The sequence below is a fragment of the Schistocerca americana genome, chromosome 5, assembly GCF_021461395.2.
Source record: "Schistocerca americana isolate TAMUIC-IGC-003095 chromosome 5, iqSchAmer2.1, whole genome shotgun sequence".
In the NCBI taxonomy this organism is placed as follows: Eukaryota; Metazoa; Arthropoda; class Insecta; order Orthoptera; family Acrididae; genus Schistocerca; species Schistocerca americana.
The window spans coordinates 159,109,029-159,135,432 of record NC_060123.1 but is presented as its reverse complement, the minus strand read 5'-3'; the positions used below and the strand labels follow the sequence as shown (position 1 = coordinate 159,135,432).

General features: G+C 38.8%; 1 protein-coding gene across 2 annotated transcripts in view; it reads left to right on the top strand.

Annotated features, from left to right (window-relative positions):
- LOC124615602 (endophilin-B1) overlaps positions 1 to 26,404 on the top strand; it is a 226,219-nt gene that overhangs the window by 186,015 nt on the left and 13,800 nt on the right. For both annotated transcript variants that reach the window (XM_047143594.1, XM_047143593.1), the window contains one exon: positions 4,072 to 4,228. In XM_047143594.1, coding sequence (XP_046999550.1) covers positions 4,072 to 4,228 — 157 coding nt within the window. The remainder of the gene's footprint in view (positions 1 to 4,071; positions 4,229 to 26,404) is intronic.

Below are 26,404 nucleotides of genomic sequence, written 5' to 3'. Positions count from 1 at the left end.
GGAAAATCCTTTTATTAATGATTTTTGGAAAAATGTATTCCACTTAACTGATAAAGAATTTCTGAGCCACCACCTAGCTTCAAGTTTCGGGGAAATTCAGTACCCAGAGAACTGATGTGCTTGCAGTGGAAGTGCAGAACAGTGGACCAAAAGGCATGGAATCAACAGCCTGCTGTTGTTGCTGTGAAACAAGAAAAATGTTACAATAATACCAATCAGTCATTGCTCTGTAAGCATTTTTGACTTACCAATATATTTTTATGCAGGAGCTATTATAGTTAGAATTGATTTCTTTTTTAAATGCTGTTAGAAAACTGTTATTACCAGGTGCATTTCATGTAATTTTATTTCAAGAGTATATTTTGATTTGTTTTCAGCAGTCTGTTGTTTCCTTTAGAAGGTGAACTAAACTGACAATATTTTAGTTTTGTGTGCAGTTTGCAGTTCTTTTTTAACTACTGCATGAACATGGGGTTATTTTTATTCCTTGTTTTGTCATTTAGTACTGTTTGGTGGATACTGACACCCAGAGCAGCTGAACATTATCATCAACAGTCAGATGCAAATTCTAGAACTCCAGGTATTATTTTTATGCTGGTAAATTAATATTTCCAAGGGATTTTTATTGTAGGGTCCTTATACCAGTGATACACCCACGACAGACTATAGTATGTCTAATTATATGAAGTTTAGAGCTCAGCATTAAATTTTCAGTTTTTGAGAAAGGACCACAAAGCTTTGTAAACTTTTTTACATTCTTTTTGTGATATATTTGCTTTTATTCTTCCTACATTGGTATAAAGAATCTTAAAGATCTCTTTTCCAACGAGGTTGCAACAATTTAATAAAGTGGTCACAATACGGACATAATCCAGTCACAGAACTGCATCAGTATGATAGGTGCAAGAGAAATTTGAAAGAGTCACGTCTATATGGAAGATGTGCAATTGTAAATGAATTATTTGTTACAAATATCAAAATCTCGGCTCTACCATCTGGCAGTAAATGCGAAATATGCTGGATAAGTTCAGTCTGAATTAAAGTTGACTTCATTTGGGTCACGGATGTATTCAGCATGCAAAGTTTGAAGAATTACTAAAGCCCCTTGCACAATAATAATTTTAGATTTGTAGGACCTGTAAATATATATTCCGTCGACAGGTAAAATGACACCATGAATCGCTCCCAACAAAAATATGAAATTCTGTTTATTGATCTTAAAACTGGTAACATTATTAAAACAATGTAAAAATAAATCCTATATGTGTCAGTAAAATATAGAGAGCAAACACTGTCGTTATACCTGTCTAAAGGTGATTGTGCCTCACTCCAGACTTTCAGGAAAGAGGAAGGGTTATTACACAATTTTTGATGGAAGTTAGTCAACGCAACACTGTTTCAATATATAGGCAGAAAAGTCAAAAAAATATTGTAGCCATTGTGCCCAAAACTCCATAGTGCTTGTAGGTGGAGGAGCTTTGGCGTAAACAAGTCTCGACACCACATTCCATAAATGCTTAAATGCGAGGCCTACTAGTAGTTATGGCACTGAACTTTTATTCAGAAAGAGCAGGTATCACTACCTGGGCTAGCCATCTTGATTAAGTTTTTCATGGTTGTCCTGAAATAATTTCAAGCAAATATTGAAATGGTTCCTTCATTTTTACCCCAGCCAGTTTCTGGGCCATTCTTAAGAAACCTGACTTATTATCCTCACCTCTATTTACTACAATGTGGCTGGAGAATTCAGCTATACTCATCTTCCCTTTTTTGATTTGATGTTCATGATTGGCAAACTGTTGTTAAAAACAAGTTCAGATATTTAAAATATTATGAAAAGGATAGATTGCTACTCACTGTAAAGATGATGCATTAAGTTGCAGGCAGGCATAACGATAAGACTGGTAGACATTGACCTTTAAACCAGTGCCTTCTTCAGAAAGGAAGAAACACATACATTCACTCAAGCAAGCACACACCCACACACACAAACACGAGACTGCTATCTCTGGCCAGAAAGTCTGTGTATTTCTTCCTCTATGAGCAAGTGACTGACCCATCCTAGATTATTCAAGTGTGTAAGACCCGAACCCAATAGGACTAACGGGAGATATTGAATGGGTACAAAGGAGAGCAGCTTTAATGGTCACAGGTTTGTTCGATCCCCGGGAGACTGTCACAGATATGCTGAAAGAACTGAACTAGCAGGTGCTTGAAGAAAGACACAATCAATCCTATGAAAACCTAAGTAGACAGTTCATAAAAGCAACTTTAAGTGATGAATATAAGAATACATCATGATTCTCTATGTGCCATTCCCATAGGGACTGCAAAAAGAACATTAGACTAATTATGGAATGCACGGTAGCATTTAAGCTATCATTCTCCCCACAACCCGCACATGAATAGAATGGAAGAAAGCTCTAATAACTGATGCAACTGGATGTACCTTCTACCATGCACATCACAGGGGTTTTGATCTAGATATGCAGGTTTCCATCATTTTATGCTGTATGTATAAATCCACCAAAAGCTGTACATTGTCATTTTGAGAACTGAAATCATAGTTCTGATTAACCTACATAGGACTCAAACAATACAGTATAAAAAATATGGGAGTGGCACCATACATCATCTGAGCAAGTCCCTTGGTTCCAGTCATCTACAGGTGTCCTAGGAGGAATAGTCAGTATTCAGGGACATGACAAGACTGATCATTTGAAGCAAAAAGTGTAGTAAAGGTTGGCTCTTAAAGGCACACCTTAAGAGCTACAAGCTCTCATTCAGTAGAAACATGTTTCACTGTAGCGAAGATGAACAAGTGCTCATAGCTCCTGAGGTATGCAGTTTAGAGCACATGTTGTGTTGGCCACAGTTGATGCCGACATACATTGTTTTTCCCTCTATCCTAACCTCTACAATATTTGGAAGTATCTTTTTATTTATATTCTGTTATAAAACCTTTTCCCCCTCCTTGTTGATATTGCTTTTTTAATTTGCTGGCAGGGGAACTACATCATGACGAAACTGTGCTTTGTGTTCTGTCTTTGTATATTTCTGTCCTTGTCAAAATGAGTGTCATGTACCAAGTCTTCTCTTGCCACTATTCAATCAGTTGTAAGCCTTTTTGTTAAAGTTTTCCTTGCAGGTTTTGCAGTTAATTTGACTATGAAAGCAGATGTGGCACACTGAGTTAATGGTCATTGGAATGTTATATGTAATTGAGTATTAATGCATCTTATTCACAGGCATTTGACTTGTATTATACACAGTGTTGTATACTAGTTAATTGGGATGTGATCAGAAAGCAGTCAGTACATATCAGTTAATTTTGGTTCACCTGTTCCCATGAACCATTTTACTGAGTGTGTTCTTAGAGCGCATGTCCCATTGATCAAATCATGAAAAATTTTCTTAGCATGATGTGAAAGTAACTGTTAACAGATATGACAACCATATGGGGCAAGCCTGTGAGAAATGAGCATTTTACTGTGATAGCCGTGATAAATACCACAGTTGTATATGATGACCTAGAATGTTTCACACTGCATCTTTTACAAGATTTTTGCCTGTATCACATAATATCTTTTACAAGATTTTTGCCTGTATCACATAATTCAAGAAAATATTCCCAAGATCATCTCACTAAAATTTTAGATGTCACGTATTTGGGTACAATAATTTAGCATCATGCAGTTTCAATATTTATGCTCAAAGGTCTAAACATTGTGTATGAAAGTTTCTAAATTTTAATCAGCTCTTGGTTGTGGAAGCTAAGGAACATATGGTGGAAGTGCTGTATACTTTTTATACTGCAGACAAACATGATGACCAAATTATGTTTGTGCTGTCATTCCTCTAAACAGAGACAACACAAATGTGATATCTTCTTTTTTGGCATTATTTTGTGTGTTTTATTGTGAGCACTAAGTAATTTAAGATTTAAGGGCATCTGAAGCACTCTTGAAGAGACTTTCTGTCTTATGATCATGTGGAATATTATTAAAAATAAAATTATAAAAATAATTTCAAACAAGAATTTAAAAAAATATATTTTATTTTTGGTTTCAGCCTTTCTCTAAAAACTCCAGGAGTGACTCCTTTTCAGGCAACAACTTCTCATACAGAAAATCACCCTGAAACCCCGAAAAGTGGTTACCAGAGAGCACGAGTTTTATATGACTACGATGCCAAGGATGCCACTGAACTGAGCCTGATGGCAGATGAGGTAAACACATTTCAAGATAAGTGGTGAACACCTAGAACAAGTAACATTTAAATTAATATTTAGGGGTAATATAAACAAATTACATGAAATGGGACAAATAAGTAAAATCTCTAGTTGGGAAGACAAATGGAAGATTGGAAACTTTGCTGCAAGAGTGCTGGGAAAGTGCAGTGCATCTGTAAAGGGGCCTGCACATATTCAGTATTTATTGACAATACTAATTTATCAAACCTTGGTATATTGAAGTGACATCATACCATCAATAATATTGGCAATAATTACAAAATTAAGACAAGGATACATTGCTCTCACTATATGGAGGTGATGTTGAGACACAGACATGCATAACAAAAAGACTGCTAAATATGTGAGCTTTCAGCCAAAAGGCCTTCGTCTAACGTAGAAAACACACTCATTCATGCAAGCACAACTCCCTCCCCTCTACTCCCCCCCCTTCTGCTCTCTCTCTCTCTCTCTCTCTCTCTCTCTCTCTCTCTCTCTCTCTCTCCCTCTCTTCTCTCTTCTCTCTCTCTCTCTCTCTCTCTCTCTCTCTCTCTCTCACACACACACACACACACACACACACACACACACACACACACACACACACACACACACGAGATAACCACTGCGTCTGGTCACTGAGGTTGCACTGCAAGCAACGACATCTGGTGGGAGAAGCAAACTGGATGGTCAGAGTAAGGAGGAGACAGGCAGGCTGAAGAGGGTAACAGGGCAAGAGTCAGATTGTCAGTTGACAAACGTAATTTTACAAGGTTAAGATGACAAACACCCAAAAAGATGTGTATGCTGCAATTATATTACCTACAGCTTGTAAGAAATCAAAAACAAAACAAAAAATAGGATATGGGTCCAAGAGTGGTTGGGGGAAAACAAATAGTGGGTGGTCACATGCTAATTTACTGACTAAAATCAGAACCATGGACCCAAAAGATATCATAAATTATTTTCTGGTAAGTCCTACATCATACAACAAGTTATTAATGTTGATAAGAGATACAACAGAGAAGCAGTAATCCTTAAGGAGAGAGGCAGTTGCAGATGACAACAGATTAGGAGTAACCCTGAAATTGCTGGTGACAGGCAGGTCATTATAATGTTACGAAGTTCAGTTCTGTAAGATCTGCAAATTCAACTAATAAAACTGTGAAAACATGTCAAGCAATTCTATCTTCCTGATAAGGATATGTTCAGGCAATAAACATAAAGTATGTTTTTGCCCGTTGTGATAATTTGGTGGAATTGATATGCATTTTCCAAACTGCTTGTTACTGATTGCAAATATGATGTATTTTTCAAAGTAAAAGCAGTTTTCTCAAACTGCTATGTAATTCACTAATCTATACTATAGCTTCAAATTAATTGTGTCATAAGAGAATGCTCCGTTAACCTTTCTGAAGTGGTATATACAGTGATTATCTTCGCATAGCCTATTAAAATAGTTTTGTATTAAAATATTACTTAAAAATTGAATCTGAGGTATGATATACACAGACAAAATGAAAACATAAACAGTGCACACTAAAACTGTGTGGCTGGTTGATGTACTATATTACCTTCTGAACGGAGAATATTGTCAAATCATCAATACTTGACCTCACATGTCCAGTATGTATTGACAATATGTCTATAAGCCCCCTCAGGCAGTCAATATATTGATGGTTTGATAATACCATTGAATGACCCCTTTATGGAAATGGCATGTAGTATTGTAGTATAATCAGTTCTGGAGTGCTCCATCGTTTGGAGTCCTTAGTGAACAGGCATGGTGGCAGACATCAAAAACACTCAGGAGACTGTAAATAGGAATCTCTGAAAGAAATACAATGTTGTTTTTGCAAAACCCATTTGATAAGTGTAAAGAAACAGTATTTAAGAGAGAGTACATGACATTTCTGCTGCCACTATTTCTAATTCACCCTTAAGGATCATGAGAATAGAATAAGACCAGAGAGATGATGATGCATACAGAAGCATATACCTAGCCCTTTTCCCCCTCACTCAGTACACAAATAGAACAGGATAGAAAATCGCTAATATTTGCTACAAAGTACTGTATGCTATGAACTGTATAGTAGCTTGTACAACATATATGTATTTCTCAAAATACATACCCTATAATTGAACTTCCTAAATCTGCTTCTTACATCTGCATTCATAGTGCTTCGTAAGACATCTAAAGATGTGGAACGAAGGATTCACCATCATCATCATTCCCTACCCCACCTCTCAACTCCCCTCTGATGTCTCATCCTCCTATTCCATTATAAAACAATGCACAAAAGTCTGTCAGTCATTAAGCCTCTTTATATGGTCTAATTTGTCTGATTTTATCATCATAGTCTTTACATGAAATATCAGTTTCTCTCTCTGGAGCATTTTCTCTGCTGTTTGGCAGATATTTACAATTTCATTTTTGCAATGTGTGGATGGTGTCAGCTCTTGCAAATGTGTCTAATTTCATGTTTCATGCAACAGCCACTGACAACAAACAGAAATGTCAGTTTGTTTCTTGTTGTTGTGGTTGTGGTTGTAATCTTGGTCGTGGTCGTGGTCATGATTGTGGTCTTTAGTCCAGAGACTGGTTGGCTGCAGCTCACCAAGCTACTCTATACTGTGCAAGCTTCTTCATCACCAAGTAACCGCTGCAACCTACATCCTTCTGAATCTGCTTAATATGTTCATCTCTTGTTCTCCCTCTATGATTTTTACTCTCCACGTTTCTCTCCAGTACTAGATTGGTGATCCCTCGATGCCTCAGAATGTGTCTTACCAACTGATCCCTTCTTCTAATCAAGTTGTGCCACAAATTCCTCTTCCCCACTCAATTCTATTCCGTACCACCTCATTGGTCATGTGATCTACCAATCTAATCTTCAGGATTCTTCTGTAGCAGCGCATTACGTAATAATGTATTCTCTTTTTATCTAAACTATTTATTGTCCATGTTTCACTTCCATACATGGCTACACTCTACACTCCAGACAAATACTTTCAGAAAGGACTTCCTGACACTTAAATCTATACTCGATGTTAACAAATTTCTCTTCTTCAGAAATGCTTTCCTTGCCATTGCCAGTCTGCATTTCATATCCTCCCTACTTCGACCATCATCAGTTATTTTGCTCCCCAAAGAGAAAACTCATCTGCTACTTTAAGTGTCTCATTTCCTAATCTAATTCCCTCAGCAGCACCAGATTTAATTTGACTACATTCCATTGTCCTCGTTTTACTCTTGTTGATGTTCATCTTATATCCTCCTTTCAAGACTCTGTCCATTCCGTTCAGCTGCTCTCCCATGTCATTTGCTGTCTCTGACAGAATTACAATGTCATTGGCAAACCTCAAAGTTTTTATTTCTTCTCCATGGATTTTAATTCCTACTCCAAATTTTTCTTTTGTTTCCTTCACTAGTTGCTCAATATACTGATTGGATAACATCAGGGATAGGCTACAACCATATCTCACTCCCTTCTCAACCACTGCTTCCCTTTCATGCCCCTCGACTTGTATAACTGCCATCTGGTTTCTGTACAAATTGTGAATAGCCTTTCACTCCCTGTAGTTGACTCCTTCCACCTTCAGAATTTGAAAGAGAGTACTCCACTCAACATTGTCAAAAACTTTCTCTAGGTCTACAAATGCTAGAAACGTAGGTTTGCCTTTCGTTAATCTATGTTCTAAGATAAGTCATAAGGGTCAGTATTGCCTCACATGTTCCAACATTTCTATGGAATTCAAACTGATCTTCTCCAAGGTTGGCTTCTACCAGTTTTTCCATTCTTCTGTAAAGAATTTGTGTTAGTATTTTGTAGCCGTGACTTATTAAACTGATAGTTTAGTAATTTTTACATTTTTCGACACCAGCTTTCTTTGAGAGCAGAATTATTATATTCTTCTTTGAAGTCTGTAGGTATTTCACCTGCCTCATAGATATTGCTCACCAGATGGTAGTTTTTTGTCATGGTTGGCTCTCCTGGAGCTATCAGTAGTTCTAATGGAATGTTGTCTACTCCTGGGGCCTTGTTTCGACTTAGGTCTTTCAGTTCTCTGTCAAATTCTTCACGCAGTATCATGTCTCCCATTTCATCTTCATCTACATCCTCTTCTATTTCCATAATTTTGGCTTCAAGTACATCGCCCTTCTATAGACCATCTATATACGGCTTCCACCTTCCAGCTTATCCTTCTTTGCGTACAACTGGTTTTCCATCTGAACTCTTGATATTCATGCAAGTGGTTCTCTTTTCTCCAAAGGTCTCTCAAATTTTTCTGTAGGCAGTATCTATCTTAGCCCTAGTAATATATGCCTCTACATCCTTACATTTGTCCTCTAGCCATCCCTGCTTAGCCATTTTGCGCTGCCTGTCAATCTCGTGTTTAAGACCTTTGTATTCCTTTTCACCTGCTTCATTTACTGCATTTTTGTATTTTCTCATTTCATCAATTACATTCGATATCTCTACTGTTACCCAAGGATTTCTACTAGCCCTCGCCTTTTTACCTACTTGATCCCGTGCTGCCTTCACTATGTCATCTCTCAAAGCTACCCATTCATCTTCTTCTGTATTTATTCCCTCTATTCTTGTCAATTGTTCCCTAATGATTTTTCTGAAACTCTCTACAACCTCTGGTTCTTTCAGTTTATCCAGGTCCCATCTTCTTAAATTCATACCTTTTTGCAGTTTCTTCAGTTGTAATCTACACTTCATACCCAATAAATTGTGGTCGAGTCCACATCTGCCTCTGGAAATGACTTACAATTTAAAACCTGGTTCCTAAATCTCTGTCTTCTACATCTGCATCTACATCCATACTCCGCAATCCACCTGGCAGTGTGTGGCGGAGGGTACCTTGAGCACCTTTATCGGTTCTCCCTTCTATTCCATTATATAATCTGTCTGAAACCTGTCAGTATCTCCAGGCTTCTTCCATGTATACAACCTTCTTTTATGATTCTTGAACCAACTGTTAGCTATGATCAGGCTATGCTCTGTGCAAAATTCTACCAGGCTGCTTCCTCTTTCATTACTTACACCCAGTCCATATTCGCTTACTACTTTTCCTTCTCTTCCTTTTCCTGCTATCGAATTCCAGTCTCCCATGACTATTAAATTTTTATCTCCCTTCACTATCTGAATAATTTCTTTTATTACATCGTACATTTGTTCAATCTCTTTGTCATCTGCGGAGCTAGTTGGCATATAAACTTGTACTACTGTGGTAAGTGTGGGATATATATATATATATATATATATATATATATATATATATATATATATAAAAAAAAATCAAAGATGAGGTGACTTACCGAACGAAAGCGCTGGCAGGTCGATAGACACACAAACAAACACAAACGTACACACAAAATTCAAGCTTTCGCAACAAACTGTTGCCTCATCAGGAAAGAGGGAAGGAGAGGGGAAGACGAAAGGAAGTGGGTTTTAAGGGAGAGGGTGAGGAGTCATTCCAATCCCGGGAGCGGAAAGACTTACCTTAGGGGGAAAAAAGGACAGGTATACACTCGCACACACGCACATATCCATCCACACATACAGACACAAGCAGACATTTTAAATATGTCCCCCTAAGGTAAGTCTTTCCGCTCCCGGGATTGGAATGACTCCTCACCCTCTCCCTTAAAACCCACTTCCTTTCGTCTTCCCCTCTCCTTCCCTCTTTCCTGATGAGGCAAGGAACACAGCCGACCAAAGCTGACTCAGTACTCCAACTGTCCACTATCTGCTGTATTGCCACACTAAGCACGTGCACAAAGCAACAATCACTATATCAGAAAAGTGTTGTCAGAAGGCAATGATTGATCTAAATTGTTGGACATAGCTAACCCAGCATTAGCTGCAGTAACACAATACATAATCTGTGCAAAAGCTAATCTGTAAACTTATGGCAAATGTCAGAAAGAATGACAAATATACTGACATGCCCAGGAAAAAAATCTGTTTATTTTAACCAAAGACATTGAAGTATCTCAAAAAGTGCACATCAGATCACAAAAAGTTATGATTCCAATTTGTTTGTCTTGGCAGGGACATACAACAATACCATGCTCTACTTGCCACCCCACCCCGTATTTGGGGGAGGGGGGGGGGGGAAGAAACTTGAGAAATTTTTTAGGGGAACCCTCATTTTTTTATTGCAGATTATGATTCTATGGCAAAATCTACATATGTTTTGTCTGGAGCATTTTTTTTTTTTTTTTTTTTTTGTTTCGCCGCAGATGGCAGAGTAATTGGAGGGATAGAAATGGGTACACAACCATAATTTACGACATGCTACTCAGTGAGCCTTGATATATGCAATGCCGCTTGGGACCCCACCTCCGTGCTGCAAGATTAGGACAGACCAGTATTTCATAACTTCTAATTCGAAACACCATTTGCAACGTTGTATTCCGACACATTGAACAGGGTACTACTCAACATGCCACTATGGCTGTGCAGCAAACTACGATATACCATAACAGGCAGTGCACTGCAACTGGAGCTTATGTATCATGCAGATGTAGAAGAGATGGCGGCTCTAAACATTATGTGCACTGTATATTGGCTGCACACCTGCATATCATTTGAAGAACCGATGTGCAAGTGAACAATGAATGTTGCAACCACAGAAGAAAAAATTGAAATGATCCTGATTTACGAAGAATGTAGGAGAAATTTTGAAGCCGCTGTTGCCTTGTATGCCAAGCATTTTTCGGAGGAAGCTTGCTCTCATTCCTTCTTTTACAGGGTTATGAACACCTTGCTGTCTGAGGGCAGCGTATTGACCGGCAAAAGAAAACAAGCAAATGTGTTATAGGAGAAGCTAATGAAATAACTGTACTGGCAGCAGTGCACGACAACCTATGGATAAGTGCCCGAAAATTTCACGGCAATTCACATACGACCATAGGTAGTATTGTCACAGTACTACATCGTCATAAGTAGCATTCATAGCACGTGTCACTGCATAAAGAACTTCACAGCACCGATTTTCATAATCGGGTAGTGTTCTGTGAATGGGCGACTTCAACAAATTCAAATGACCCACATGTTTTTTGCCAAGGTACTATTTTCCGATGAGTCTACATCCACAAACAATGGTGGTGTTAACCGACATAACATGCATTACTGGAGTGTAGACAATTCCCACTGGTTATGGTAAGTTGACCACCAACATTCTTGGTCAGTTAACATATGGTATGGCATCATGGAGAACAAACTCATTGGTCCATATTTTATCAACAGCACATTGAATGGCTGCAAATATAGAACATTTTTGGAATAGGAACTACTGGTACTACTGCAGGACATTGCCCTGGATGTTCGACAACACATGTGGTTTCAGCATGATGGTAAACCAGCACATTATGCAATTGAAGCACTGGAGGTATTAGATCGTGTTTACAATGGTCAGTTGATTGGCAGAGGTGGCCTATGGCGAAACAAAGAAAATGCTCCAGACATAATGTATGTAGATGTAGATTTTTCTGTAGAATCATAATTTGTAACATTAAATGAAATGGGGTTTCAAGGTTGAGAGAGAGCAGGGGGGGGGGGGGGGGGGGGCAGAGAGACATAAAGTTCAATTGTGGAATTAACTTGCAAAGAAGGGCCACAGTCGGTAGGCAAGAAATAACAGTTAATTATTAAATTATTACATGATGCTAAACTAACTAGCACATGGCTATGTATACGTAGCAAATGTCACTGCATGAAAACATACTTAAAACATAATGACACCTGATGGCATCAATAATCTTCAAAATGTGGTGTTCAAGAACAATGTAAATAGAAAAAGACCAGAAATACAACTGTCTATAGAATGTGTCCATTATGTAGAACTGTGTCAATTAATGTGAATTTCATTATTAAGTAACAAGCACGTTAATGTAAAATCTGTGACTGTTTCTTCACAAAACCAAATGCATGATTTAATTTTTTTTAAATGCTTGTAACAAAATAATTATATATGTATATTGAACTAATCAACTATTTACTAATAATAATTGATGTCCTTCACAGAAGAAATTAATTTAGCACAGTCGAGACTATTTGTTATACTTTCTTTAAGCAATCTTCATTATGTTCAAAAGAATGGGTATTGTAAGGAATGAATTCTTTAATTGGAATGGTAATAGTACACAAACTTATATTGGTCACATAATGAGATTCATTAATAAATTGTTTATACAAGATATATAATATTTCCAGGGTAAATAAACAAATGCTAACTTTTAGTAGGTGTAGAACTGAGGAGGGAAAATAAAAAGGGGACAAAGCTAGGTTTGTGGCACACAGTTTACATGCCTAAATACATGTTTATACACAAATACCTCAGAATTTAGAATATCCAAATGTAAACATACTTTACATTGCCGTACTTTATCTTAATCACTCTGCTTTATAAAGAACATGACCGGCACTTAATTCGTCATGCAGCTCCACCTGGCTTCGTTGAGAACAATTCCATATTGCCAGCCAAAATGTGCTTCTCGGCCCCTGCGATGTCAACTGGCAGTGCACAAAAGATATTTACATACTAGTTCACAAGTGCTGCTAGTTCCTTACACTACTTCTGCAGTGTGTCATATTCTAACAGTAACACAATATGAAACTTCCTTAACATCAAGACTGATGGTCACAAAGTAAATAAAGTAAAGGAATTCTGCTACCTAGGCAGTAAAATAACCAATGACAGACGGAGCAAGGACGACATCAAAAGCAGACTCGCACTGGCAAAAAGGGGGTTCCTGGCCAAGATAAATCTACTAGTGCCAAACATAGGCCTTAATCCGAGGAAGAAATTTCTGAGAATGTATGTTTGGAGCACAGCAGGAGGAGGGACAGGAAGATAGGACATCTGTTAAGACATCAGGGAGTGACTTCCACAGTTCTAGATGGAGCTGTAGAGGGCAAAAACAGTAGGGGAAGACAGAGGTTAGAATACATCCAGCAAATAATTGAGGACATAGGTTGCAAGTGCTACTCTGAAATGCAGAGGTTGGCACAGGAGAGGAACTAGTGGTGGGTTGCTTCAAGCCAGTCAGAAGCCAGATGACTCAAAAAACAAAAAGTCTTTCCAACTCAACAGAATTTTGATGCACTATCTTTCGAATTCTAAATGGTCCCAAGTAATAATGCAGAAATTTCGTGATTTCATCCTTTGCCTTTGAAGACTTGAAATGTGATCATATCTGCACATAATCTCTGACTTTGTACACAGTGGATTTCACTGAGTCGTCGCTTCTCCATCTGCTGTAATGCCAATCGCTGTGTCTCTACCACTATGAACTCACTTCACGATGGAAGATAAGTAATCTCAAGGAAACTCTTCTTGGACTTCTTGCCGTATGAAATGCACAGGGTGGTAGACCAATACTATTATGAGCTAACTTCTTTAAAATCGGATAACTTATTAACCCAGTTCTTATGTTTCTTTCAGTGGTGTGCTTGGAACATTCTTCCTAGCTCTCGCGTTATATGCATAACTGGATTAGACACTGGATGATATGTCAATGTAGCAATGTGACAGGCCCTCTCCTCTTCATTAGAACAAAATTGTGGTCCATTGTCCGACAGGGTACATTGGAGCCAAATCTTATCCAGAAAATAATCTTCCTCTAATTTTTTTAATTGTGATTTTGCCATCTACATTTATACTCCACAAGCCACCCAACAGTGTGTGGCGGAGGGCACTTTACGTGCCACTGTCATTACCTCCCTTTCCTGTTCCAGTCGCGTATGGTTCATGGGAAAACGTGTTCCAATGGAAAGAAGCAAATAATTTTTTAGAATAATTCCACCATTACTAAGATCTGTGAGAAAGACTTCAGAGAAGTTCTATAGAGGTCGAAAGCCATGATTTCACCTATTGTTTGTGGGATAATATTGTGCATTAAGTCTTTTCTGTTGCATTGAGGTACATTGATATGCTGATAGAAGTCATGTTCTTTTATAATTCATATTCCAGTGACATGTTATTAAAGATCTCCTGTTTCTGAAGTAGCGTATATATTTCTTTGAGCGAAAATGTATGAAACTGGTATGAATATATTTAATCAGATCATCAGTATTACATTCTGGTTTGCAAAATCTCGATGATTTTGAGTTGGTCTATTCTGTGGTACAAAGGTAATCATTTATTACGTAATATTGCTGAATTTTAGTCTGCATTTCATCTTGGTACATTGCTTTTATCATTTTTAATATCTCATTTGGTTCCTGCTCTGCTTTGATGATGTGTACAAACCTATGAATTTTTTACTCCATCCTCAACTCCTATAAAATGCCCTACAATTTGTCCGCACACTGGTTTACCACCAACTGAACAGAATTGCTCAAAGTCCCAAACAATCACAAGTGCTTCTTGCTCTGTCATGCATTATTTCCTGTCCCACACTGATAAAAATTGACTTGTGATCGTGATTGTGCAATATTGTTTCTGACCGTTTTCACTGACTGTATGGTATAAATGAGTTCCCAGTCTAAATTTTCCATTTTCTATCCCAAGATAAAATGATTTATTAAGATCAAGGACCTGGGGGGGGGGGGGGGCAACAGTGGAACTTTTAAGAGTTGCTTCTTGATCTTGTCAAACACTTCTCATTGATCTGGCCCCCATATCCACACTGAATTCATCTTAATTTAATTGCAATAAAGCAGGCAGTGACAAGCGGGGTCATTTCAGAAAATGCTGGTAGTCTCCACAAAAACTAGGAAATGATTAAAGTTAGTATTATGAAAAGGATAGATTGCTACTTGCCATATAGTGGAGATATTGAGTCACAGACAGGCACAATAAAAATACTGCTAAACAAGTAAGCTTTTGACCAAAAGGTCTTTTTCTGTATTATACAACAGGCATAGACACATTCATGCAATCTCAACTCGCACACTCAAGACCACTGTCTTTGGCTGCCAAGGCCTGGCAAACACAACTTGCACACATATGGTCAAAGTATCTGGGTACGAAGGCCATGGTCATGTGTGTGTGTGTGTGTGTGTGTGTGTGTGTGTGTATGGTATATTGCCTGATTCAGCAGGAGGCCTTTGGCTGAAAACTTACTTGTTTAGCAGGAATACAGTGAATTTTCAGTTCTAGCTCCAACTACTTGTTATAGCCAAATTGCAAACATAACAAGTGCCATTGTATTTCTGGAAAATCTCTTCTGTGTTTTTAGCCTGGTCTCACTGGGTCATAATGATGCGATTGGCAGCTTGGACATCCAAAACAAGCCTGACTGACCCATCTTTTTCAATTACTGTCTGTATTGGATTACAATATTTATCATCTAATCTCTCAATTATATCATTTTCTATCATTTATTTGATCTTTTTCCCTTCAACTTCTCCTCTGGCTATTGCTACCAAATATGTTTTCGTTTTGAATCGTTCGTGTGGTTGCACCTTAATTTTACATTGCTGTCCTTTCATCAATCCACCTGATTGCTTGTGTAAAACTTCTCGTAATCTTCCCTATAGGGTGTGTGTGTGTGTGTGTGTGTGTGTGTGTGGTGTGTGTGTGTGTGTGTGTGTGTGTGTGTGTGAGAGAGAGAGAGAGAGAGAGAGAGAGAGAGAGAGAGAGAGAATCAAATCAAATCATCTCTCTTTTCTTGAATTTTTGATGTGACCCCAAATTTCTTCTTCTCATACTATGAACGCATTATTCTTCATGTACAGTGGTACTTCAGTCTCATCATCTATATTTATTTATTTATTTATTTATTTAACCTGCTCGATAATCGTAACTCCTAACCCTGCAGAAGCTGCTCCTCCGACGATTATGATAATTGCGAAATTAACCTCCAATTCTTTATTTTTATCACTAATTCTTAAACAGCCTCTCCCAAAATTAATTCTACATCTTCAGTCAACAAATCATTGTCAAAAATCCAGTCCACAGCCAGAGAATCAATAATCAGCACAGTCGTGTGAAAGTATCTTTCTGAAATCTTGCACGTAATGAAAATTTGCACATTTACAGGTTGACTTTTATGACTAGTTGCTTTGACTACATCCACACAACTTACAGGAACTACAGGTACGAGGGTGGTTTGAAAAGTTCTTGGAATCACCATTAGAGATCAGTGCTAGTGCAATGAGTTGTTCACGTGATATTCATTGGACTGTTGCCTGTAAACACGTGCCACGTCAGTGCTCATGGAAGAGAGCCATGGTGGTGATGCGGCTATGTTGTAGTTCCCACATAGTGATTTGTGAAGATGGAAAAAATCGAGATTCGAACAGTGATTAAGTACTTCGTAAAGAAAGGTATGAAAGCAAAGGACATTTATGCCGATTTCCAGAATACACTGGGGGACACTGTTCCTTCATATCCAACTGTTGCCAAGTGGAAAAATGAATTTGAATTTGGTCAGGAGAGCTTAGATGATGATCCACACAGTGGTCGACAAAGATAGGTCACTACTCCAGAAATCATTGCAAAAGTGCACAAAATGGTCATGGAGGATCACCGATTGAAAGTGCGGGGAATTGCTCATACTTGCCAGATGTTATCTGAAAGGTTATATCACATTTTAACTGTTGTTGTTGTTGTGGTCTTCAGTCCTGAGACTGGTTTGATGCAGTTCTCCATGCTACTCTATCCTGTGCAAGATTCTTCATTTCCCAGTACCAACTGCAACCTACATCCTTCTGAATCTGTTTAGTGTATTCATCTCTTGGTCTCCCTCTATGATTTTTACCCTCCACGCTGCTCTCCAACACTAAATTGGTGATCCCTTGATGCCTCAGAACATGCCCTACCAGCCGATCCCTTCTTCTAGTCAAGTTGTGCCACAAATTTCTCTTCTCTCCAATTCTATTCAATACCTCATCATTAGTTATGTGATCTACCCATCTAATCTTCGGCATTCTTCTGTAGCACCACATTTCGAAAGCTTCTATTCTCGTCCTGTCTAAACTATTTATCGTCCACGTTTCACTTCCATACATGGCTACACTCCATACAAATACTTTCAGAAACGACTTCCTGACACTTAAATCTATACTTTATGTTAACAAATTTCTCTTCTTCAGAAATGCTTTCCTTGCCATTTCCAGTCTACATTTTATATCCCCTCTACTTTGACCGTTATCAGTTATTTTGCTCCCCAAATAGCAAAACTCCTTTACTACTTTAAGTGTCTCATTTCCTAATCTAATTCCGGCAGCGTCAACCAATTTAATTCAACTACATTCCATTATCCTCGTTTTGCTTTTGTTGATGTTCATCTTATATCCTCCTTTCAAGACACTGTCCATTCCGTTCAACTGCTCTTCCAGGTCCTTTGCTGTCTCTGACAGAATTACAATGTTGTCGGCGAACCTCAAAGCTTTTATTTCTTCTCCATGGATTTTAATACCTACTCCGAACTTTTCTTTTGTTTCCTTTGCTGCTTGCTCAATATACAGATTGAACAACATCGGGGAGAGGCTACAACCCTGTCTTACTCCCTTCCCAACCACTGCTTCCCTTTCATGCCCCTCGACTCTTATAACTGCCATCTGGTTTCTGTACAAATTGTAAATAGCCTTTCGCTCCCTGTATTTTACCCCTGCCACCTTCAGAATTTGAAAGTGAGTATTCCAGTCAACATTGTCAAAAGCTTTCTCTAAGTCTACAAATGCTAGAAACGTAGGTTTGTCTTTCCTTAATCTATTTTCTAAGATAAGTCGTAGGGTCAGTATTGCCTCACGTGTTCCAATATTTCTACGGAATCCAAACAGATCTTCCCTGAGGTCGGCTTCTACCAGTTTTTCCATTTGTCTGTAAAGAATTTCTGTTAGTATTTTACAGCCGTGGCTTATTAAACTGATAGTTCAGTAATTTTCACATCTGTCAACACCTGCTTTCTTTAGGATTTTAACTGAAGAATTAGAAATGAAAAAATTATCTGTAAGATGGGTGTGACGGCTCTTGACACTGGACCAAAAGGCATGAGAATGGAAACGGCAAAATTACACGAACTAAGACATGAATTGTTGCCACACCCACATTATTCACCTGATATGGCTCAGTCACACTTCTATCTCTTCCCAAAACTGAAAATTTTTCTTGGTGGATGAAGATTCACATCAAACAAAGAATTGATAGCGGGAGTTGACAACTATTTTGCAGGCCTCGACGAGACTCATTTTCGAGAAGGGATCAAGGCACTGGAACATCGTTGGACCAAATGCATTAATCTACAAGGAGACTACATTGAAAAATAAAAAAAGTTTCAGTGATGTAAGTACTTTTTTTCTATTCCATTTAGAGAACTTTTCAAACCACCCTTGTATTTCTTCTGTTTCACAAAGCTCTTCAAATAAATTCCTTGATATAACTGTAGCATCCAGAATCTAGGACTACTATAATTTTATGGCCATTTGCACTAAGTTCAATCACTGGAAATAAAGCAGTGTTTACAGTTTGTACTTATTTCTTAATAGTTTGGGTTTAATGTCTTCAGTAGTGCATCTGATCATTTGAATTCATGGAGCAGACCCACTGAGCCATTCACATGTTTTGAGGCAGGTCTCGTCCAAAATTATCTTTAGTTTACCAGTGGTTGCTCATTTTGTTGATGTCTGTCACCCACATCTCAAGGAGCCAAACAAATCCAAGATCTTCTGTCTTTTACTACCTGCCAGTTCTGTCTTTACCAATTGTTTTTCCTCCTCTTATTATTTACGAAGCAATCATCATTGCGCTCATAATTTCATGAGCAGGCATCTTTTTGTGCATCATTGTATCCCAGTCAATTATCGTTTTGTTATTCTATGGTGGGTGCCCAACGTTATCTTCCCATGATGCTTTGCTTTACTGGAAATGTTGATTTCTACATGATGTGCCATATTCACATTCACCTGGTGTTTCTCATTGCCAGTCTCATCTAAATGATCAGCAATTCATAACAACTCATCGGAGCTAACTATCTTCTTACTCTTCATGGCACATGTGTGATAAAAATGATAATCATATCATTGTCACTGATGGGGTCATTTAAATAACTATTTTGTTCCAAGTGTTTTTAAAGGAAGTAACACATTTGCACTTTGTCGCAACAGTGACCGTGCGTCAAAAATAATTTCTCTTTGATGCTTCGATGTTCGTGTCACAACCAGTGCATATGGGGGGAAAGCGTTTCCAAAGTCTGCAAATGTATTACGTTGATCAGATACACAGATTCCCCACGTTCTAGCACCTATCAGATTGTTGCTGGATGCAATGTCCTTTTCACTGGTCTCCATGTATAAAATGACCAGTTGGTGTGTCATATTAATGAATACTGCCTTTTTTGCTCTTTATCTCAATAATTTAATTATGTATTTTCTTTTGCTGGTAACTCTTAAGAGCCAGACAGTGAAAGGGCTGAATTGATAACAGTTAATGGTATATTGCACACAATACAGTTTATTATCAGAGTGACTATTCATTTCAAAACCAGTTTAAATACACTCAGTTTTAGCAAGGTCCCACATCCCACAATACAACATTAATCACTTCACAGTCAAACCTCAAGACCATCTGAACACAGCGTGGGTAGTGAGCCTGAAAACATATTAAAGAGCACGGCCACCCAATGCTGACTCACTACCTCAACTGTCCACTCACGACTGTGTTACCACACCAAGTACATGCACAAAGCAACAGTCACGTGTCAGAAAAGCATTGTCAGTGGGCAACAGGACACATCCAAGCTAGTGATAGCTGGCAGTAACACAATATATGATGTTTGATGAAGCTAATCTATAAAGTTACGAAAAATGTGGCAAAGATTGACAAATATATTAACCTGGGAGGATATAAGATCCTCACAACTTCTTAATGCTATTCAAGCTTATGCCATCTATATTTAATAAATTAAATTATTATAAGGAGCAGTGAAAAAGCTTCTGTTTGAGAGCATTGCTGCAGCACACATGCAACGTAGCAAGACTCTGATGCAGGTAAATAAGTGCTGACATGTAGGCAAGGGATTAGTGTGGCATTCGTGTCTTTCCGGCATGCTTGAAGTAAATGTGGAAACGTAAACTACGACCACGTTATTACCAAATGCATCAGAACAGACCAACATGCTGTTACTCTTTTCTTGGCTGTTGAATGTCAAACACTGGTAGACATCCATTTGAGAATGAAGAATTTGTCTGTGGCAGCATATCTGTCCGAAGCAGCCGTTGTGAAATGGTGCAACAAAGGTTGATGTTGCTTCATGATAACACACGTCCCCATATTGCAAATGTCATAACAAAGAAATTAAGCCAACTCAAATGAAGGACACTGGAGCACCCGCTCTATGATCCTGAACTCTCCCCATGTGATTATCATGCCTTTGGTGCCTTAAAAAAGGCACTGGAGGGTCGACAATTCCTGTTGGATGAGAATGTGCAACAGGCGGCTACAGACTTCTCCACAAGCAGGAAAACATGTTTTACCAAATGAGTATTTTGAACCTGGTGCATCGGTAGGACAATTGCCTCAATGTTCACGGTGATTTTTCGTGATTGGCATACCAGTTCTGAACTGTACAGCATTCAAACAGAAACTTTTTGATTGCCACTTATTATAAACTTGTTCCTTTGAAAAAAAAGCTGCTGTCTCTTCTGTTTTGCTATATAATTGATATTTATCTGCCATTAATAACATAATATTTACTTAATTACAATGGTATTTTTCAAAGAAAATATTTTTTACGTCTTTAAATACTGAATCATATTTAGAGTACATCACTATGTGATACTACTTCAAAACATACATTGCTACCTGCCATATAGCTAAGAGAACGTTTCAATTCCTGACTCTAGAATTTCATATAATTTACAGAAAGAGTTGCCAATGAAGTATGTTCTTAATTTTCTTTTGAATTTGTGTGGATTCTCAGTTTTTTGCTTCATGTCAGTCAACAAGTCCCCATACATCTTCTCAGCAGAGACATAACTCCATTCTAAATTCTGAATGAGGAGCAAAATCTAAACAAAAATTGTTTTTGAGTCTTGTACTGTGACTGTGTGTGTTGTGGTTTGGCCAAAACGTGTTCTTATCAACAGCAACAAAATCATTAACGAGGAAATCCAAGAAAAGACTTCTGCAAGTTGTACAGTTGGTAGTAGTAGTAGTAGTAGTAGTAGTAGTAGTAGTAGCAGTAGCAGTAGCAGTAGCAGCAGCAGCTTTATTCATCTGTCGATCTATTTTTACAAGGATATTGGATATGTCAAAGTATTTACAAGTGTAGGCCAGTTTAAAATAAGCTAATTCGTATACACATACATTTAAAGACTTCTAGTTAGAGTCAATCATTAGATTTACTCCTGATATACAATACTTTTTTTACAAATAACTTATTAAGTAAGTCATACTGTTCACTCATATGTCACTGTACTGCAACTTCCCATTTGCTATCCTGAAAAACTGAGACAGCATCCCTTCGTAATGAGTGAGATGAGATGTTGAGCTCAGAAAGAGGAAGACGTGTTAGTATTGTGCTATGCATAGCTTGGGGGTAAGTATTTCTAGAAAGGAAAAAGAAGGAAAAATAACAAAGTGAAGGAGTTATGTGGAATGTTGGATGTTTTATAATAATAATTATTATTATTAATTGTGTTTTTGCAATTTCTTTAATCTCTTTTTGGTAATTTATTGTACAGTTTCATTCCTTGGTAGAAAATGCTGTTTTGAGTTTTACGTTTATTTTTTCTTGGTAAATGTAGGTTGAGTCTAGCTCTTGTTGCATGGTCGTGGACAGAGGTGTTTGTGCAGTAATTATCAATGTTGTTATTGATGTACACAACTGACTGGTAAATGTATTCACATGGAGCAGTTAAAATCCCCTGTGTTTTGAACAGATCTTTACAATGAACCCAACTAGTATTTTTGGTTGTTATTCTTATGGTTCTTTTCTGGAGTTTGAAAATTGTGTTCATATTTTGTGCGTTTGTTCCCCAAAAAAAGAATTCCGTAGCTAAGAATTGAGTGTACATATGAATAATATGTAACTAAAAGACACTGCATGTTACACACTGATGATAGGATTCTAAGGGTATAACATGCTGATGACATTCTGTTTGCAAGTACCTTTGTGTGTTCACACCACTTTAACTGAGAATCAATATTCATTCCTAGAAATTTTGCATTTGTTACACAGTCTGTAGAGGTTACAGCTACATTTAATTGAACATAGTCATTTTTCCTCTTCAAACTGAAATTCATGGCATTTGTTTTCTTTATGTTCAATGTCACTTTATTGCCTATTGACCTATCATCAGCTTCCTTGAGAGTTTCATTTGCTGTCTCTGCAAGGAGTTCTCTTGTTTTCTCAGTGACTATAATATTGCTGTCATCAAGTGAAGAGCATTTTTTCACCATGAATAACACTACTTGGAAAGTCATTGATGTACATCAGGAATAGTATTGGTCCTAATATGCTACCTTGCGGAACACCCATATTAATGTATTTTGGTTCTGATGAGTGTTTTACTAAATGTTTGGATCTATTTGAAGTATGTGTTATCTCTACTCTTTGTGCCCTATCTGCTAGGTATGATTGAAACCAGTCATTAGTTACCCCTCTTATTCCTATGCTTCCAATTTATTTAATAGAATCTTGCAGTCGACTGTATCAAAAGCCTTAGAAAGATCCAAAAATATGCCTGTGACACACTCATCTTTATCAAGAGCATCAAGTACAACTTTTGTGAATTCTACTATGGCTGACTCCGTATTTTTGCCACTTCAGAAACCAAACTGTGATTCTCTTAAAAGATTGTATTTATTCAGGTAATTCATTAATCTGTCTTTCATAATTGCTTCTGTTATTTTTCCACCTGTGCCTCAAGGAAGTTTACACACTGTACTTCATTCAGTGTATGACAATTAATGTCAGCTAGTGCTAACAGGGTGTCTTTATTGCTGGTTTGAATCTGCATCATATGAGTCTTTGTAAAATTAAGACTCAAAATATTAGCATTGAACCACTCATGGGCATACTCAGCTATCATTTGAGCTCTCTCTCCTAATATTATATTTGAACTCTCAGTATGCTTGTATTATCAGCAAACATTACAGTTCTTTTAACTGGCCTTTAAAGTCATTGCTAGATTGTTTATGTTGATTAGAAATGATGATATGTTCTCTATGCCTGAGACATATTATGTAATGAAACCATCTTATTTCTGTTATGTAGTTAAGGAACCGTCCAAGCAAAGCAGATATCATTAATGTTATAACTCTTTAGTATATTTTTGGAACCCACATAGTCAAAGGCTTCAGCAAGTTTACAGGATATACCAACAGGATATTTTTCTTGTTTAGCTCTGCTGGTACTTAATTTGTAAGTTCTTGCATTGTTTGATGTATGGAGAATCCCTTACAAAAATCAAAGAGGCACTTAACAAGTTCTCCTCAGTTAAGCAAGTCACATCATTTATGAGCAATTCATAGGGCAATTTCTCTATTTTTCAGAGTCTGGAAAGAAAGATGATGATGGTCTGTAATTAAGTATGGTTTGCTTATCTCCAGTTTTGTAGATGGGTGTTACTACAGTATATTTAAATCTGTCAAAAAATATGCTCTGATTCAATGCTCGGTTACAAATATAGCTTAAGAGTAATCCTATCAAGTCAGCGTAAGATTCTGATTTTCTGCTAGACCCATTATCATAGCCAGCAGAATAAATTGCTACTTTTTAATAACTGATGAATTCTATAATCCCATTAGGGATCCATCCATAAAGTTATGAGAATTCAGGCGTAACCAAACTGTGTCTGCTGCTAATATGTTGGCTGTCAAATGTTCAGCCATTCTTGGAGCTAGCCTGAAAGACTGACAGTAAAGTGCTCCCATCCATCTTAGAACTGGTATGCACATGTGAACACAGCAAATTATTTTGGAAGTAAAACCACATGAGCAGCAGAGATTATATGCTTCCATGACTCCTACATCAAGGATGTTGTTTCATAAATTCTGGTTGACAGTGGAGCAGTACCATTATCAGTGAGAGTTAACTATTGTCAAAGTTAAAACTGTCATCAAGATTTATTAAATAATTTGACAAACATACATTAATAGCTTCCCTGAAAACACGATATTAAAAGGATGTTCTCACAGTCCGTATTGCGGCTTTCGTGCATGCACTACTTGGCCATAGCAGAATTAGCAGACTGTAACAGCTGGGTGTAATATCAATGCTCTGCCCAACATTTTTGAACTGTGGAGAAAGTATGTTCAGTAATGTAAAAACCAAAGTGACAGGAATCTTATACATGCCTGCCTCCCATAGAACCAAGCATCCTTCACTGAGCCAACAACCACATCTATCTTAATGGTGCTAGTAGAAAAATAACCTCGACTTTTATGTTTAGAGAGTATACAACCTGACATGTGGAATAATCGGGTCTACTGGCATATGTTTGTGTCGCTCTGGCACAATATTTCGCCCACGTAACTCATTGCCTTCTTCAGGTGCTACCTGAGACTGCCGTATTGGAGGATCTTGTCCAGTATTTATGCCCAGAGGGCGCTGGGTGCTATCTTTGCCATCCGCGCACGCCTGGCGCTGCTTGTAAGGTGTTGTCTCTTCCCCGGTGCTCCCTCGGACGTCCACGCCCAACTTGTTCGCCATCTGTGGCAGCTCTCTGAGGCCCGCCCTGTGTCGGGCATTCCATTCATGGTCCGCGCCCGCCTGGTGCTGCTCCTGAGATTTTGGCCCTTCCCTGGTGTTCCCACGGACGTCCGCACCTGGCTCATCATGGCAGCTGTCTGGGGCTGGACCCGCGTTTGGCATTCCGTTTTTGGTCTGCACCTGCTTGGCTCTGCTCCTGAGGTGTTGGCACTTCCCTGGTGCTCCAACAGACGTCCGTGCCCGCCTCGTCCACCATCTGCAGTTGTGGCAGCTGTCTGAGGCCCGTCTCGCATCGGGCACTCTGTTCGCAGCCCGCGCTCACCTGGTGCTGCTTGTAAGGTGTTCTCTCTTCCCCAGTGCTCCCTCGGACGTCCCCGCCCGACTTGGTCTCCATCTGTGGCAGATCTCTGAGCCCTGTCCTTTGTCGGGCGCTCCGTTCGCGGTCCGCGCCCGCCTAGCGCTGCTCCTGAGGTGTTGGCACTTACCCGGTGCTCTGACGGTCATCCGCGCCTGGCTCGTCCATCATCTGTAGTCGTGGCAGCTGTCAGAGTCCCGTCCCGTGTCAGGAGTTGCGTTCACAGTCCGCACCCGCCTGGCGCTGCTCCTTCTTTGAGGAGTTTCTAGGTTCCTTTCGTTGGGCCCTGATAAGCTCCAGAGCCGGACTCCACACTGAGCTGAGCTGGTAACCGCTGTCTTGGTTTATTGGTTGTCTGTGACCTTGATCACAATGGCCTCCTTTATGACACCGTCCCAAAATCTTGGCATCTGTGTTACAATTTTGGTGTTGTTGTAGTCCATTGAGTGACCGAGCTCCAGACAGTGCTTCGGTATGGCAGATTTGGTTGCCTGTCCAAGTCTGGTGTGCCTCTGGTGTTCTTTGCACCTGATGTCCACCGTCCTGGTTGTCTGGCCAGTGTATGACTTTCCACACTGGCACGGGATGTTGTAAATGCCTGGTTTACGTAGCCCCAGGTCGTCCTTCACACTCCCTAGCTTTGTCCCAATTTTGGAAGGTGGACAGAAGATACTCTTTATATCATATTTTGAAAGAATTCTGCTGACCTTTGGAGAAATAGGTCCAGCATATGGCAGGTATGCCACCTTCTTCGCCTCCTCTGGCTCCTCTTCTGTACCCTGTGGTTGGCTGGTAGCACGAAGTGACCTTTGGATGTCTGTGGAGGAGTATCCATTTCTGCTGAACACCAGCTGTAGATATTCTATCTCTGTGGCCAGACCCTCCGTATCCGACAGAGCCGGAGCCCTGTGAACTAATGTTTTCAAGACTCCATTCTTCTGTGCCGGGTGGTGGCAGCTACTGGCTTGAAGGTATAAGTCAGTGTGGGTGCGCTTACGATACACACTGTGCCCCAGAGTGCCATCTGCCTTCCTCTTGACCAGGACATCCAAGAATGGGAGCTGTCCATCCTTCTCTAGATCCATAGTAAATTTTATACTTGGGTGGCATGAATTTAGATGTTCCAAAAAGGCATCTAGCTTCTCCCTGTCATGGGACCGAATGATAAAAGTGTCATCGACATACCTAAGAAAGTGCT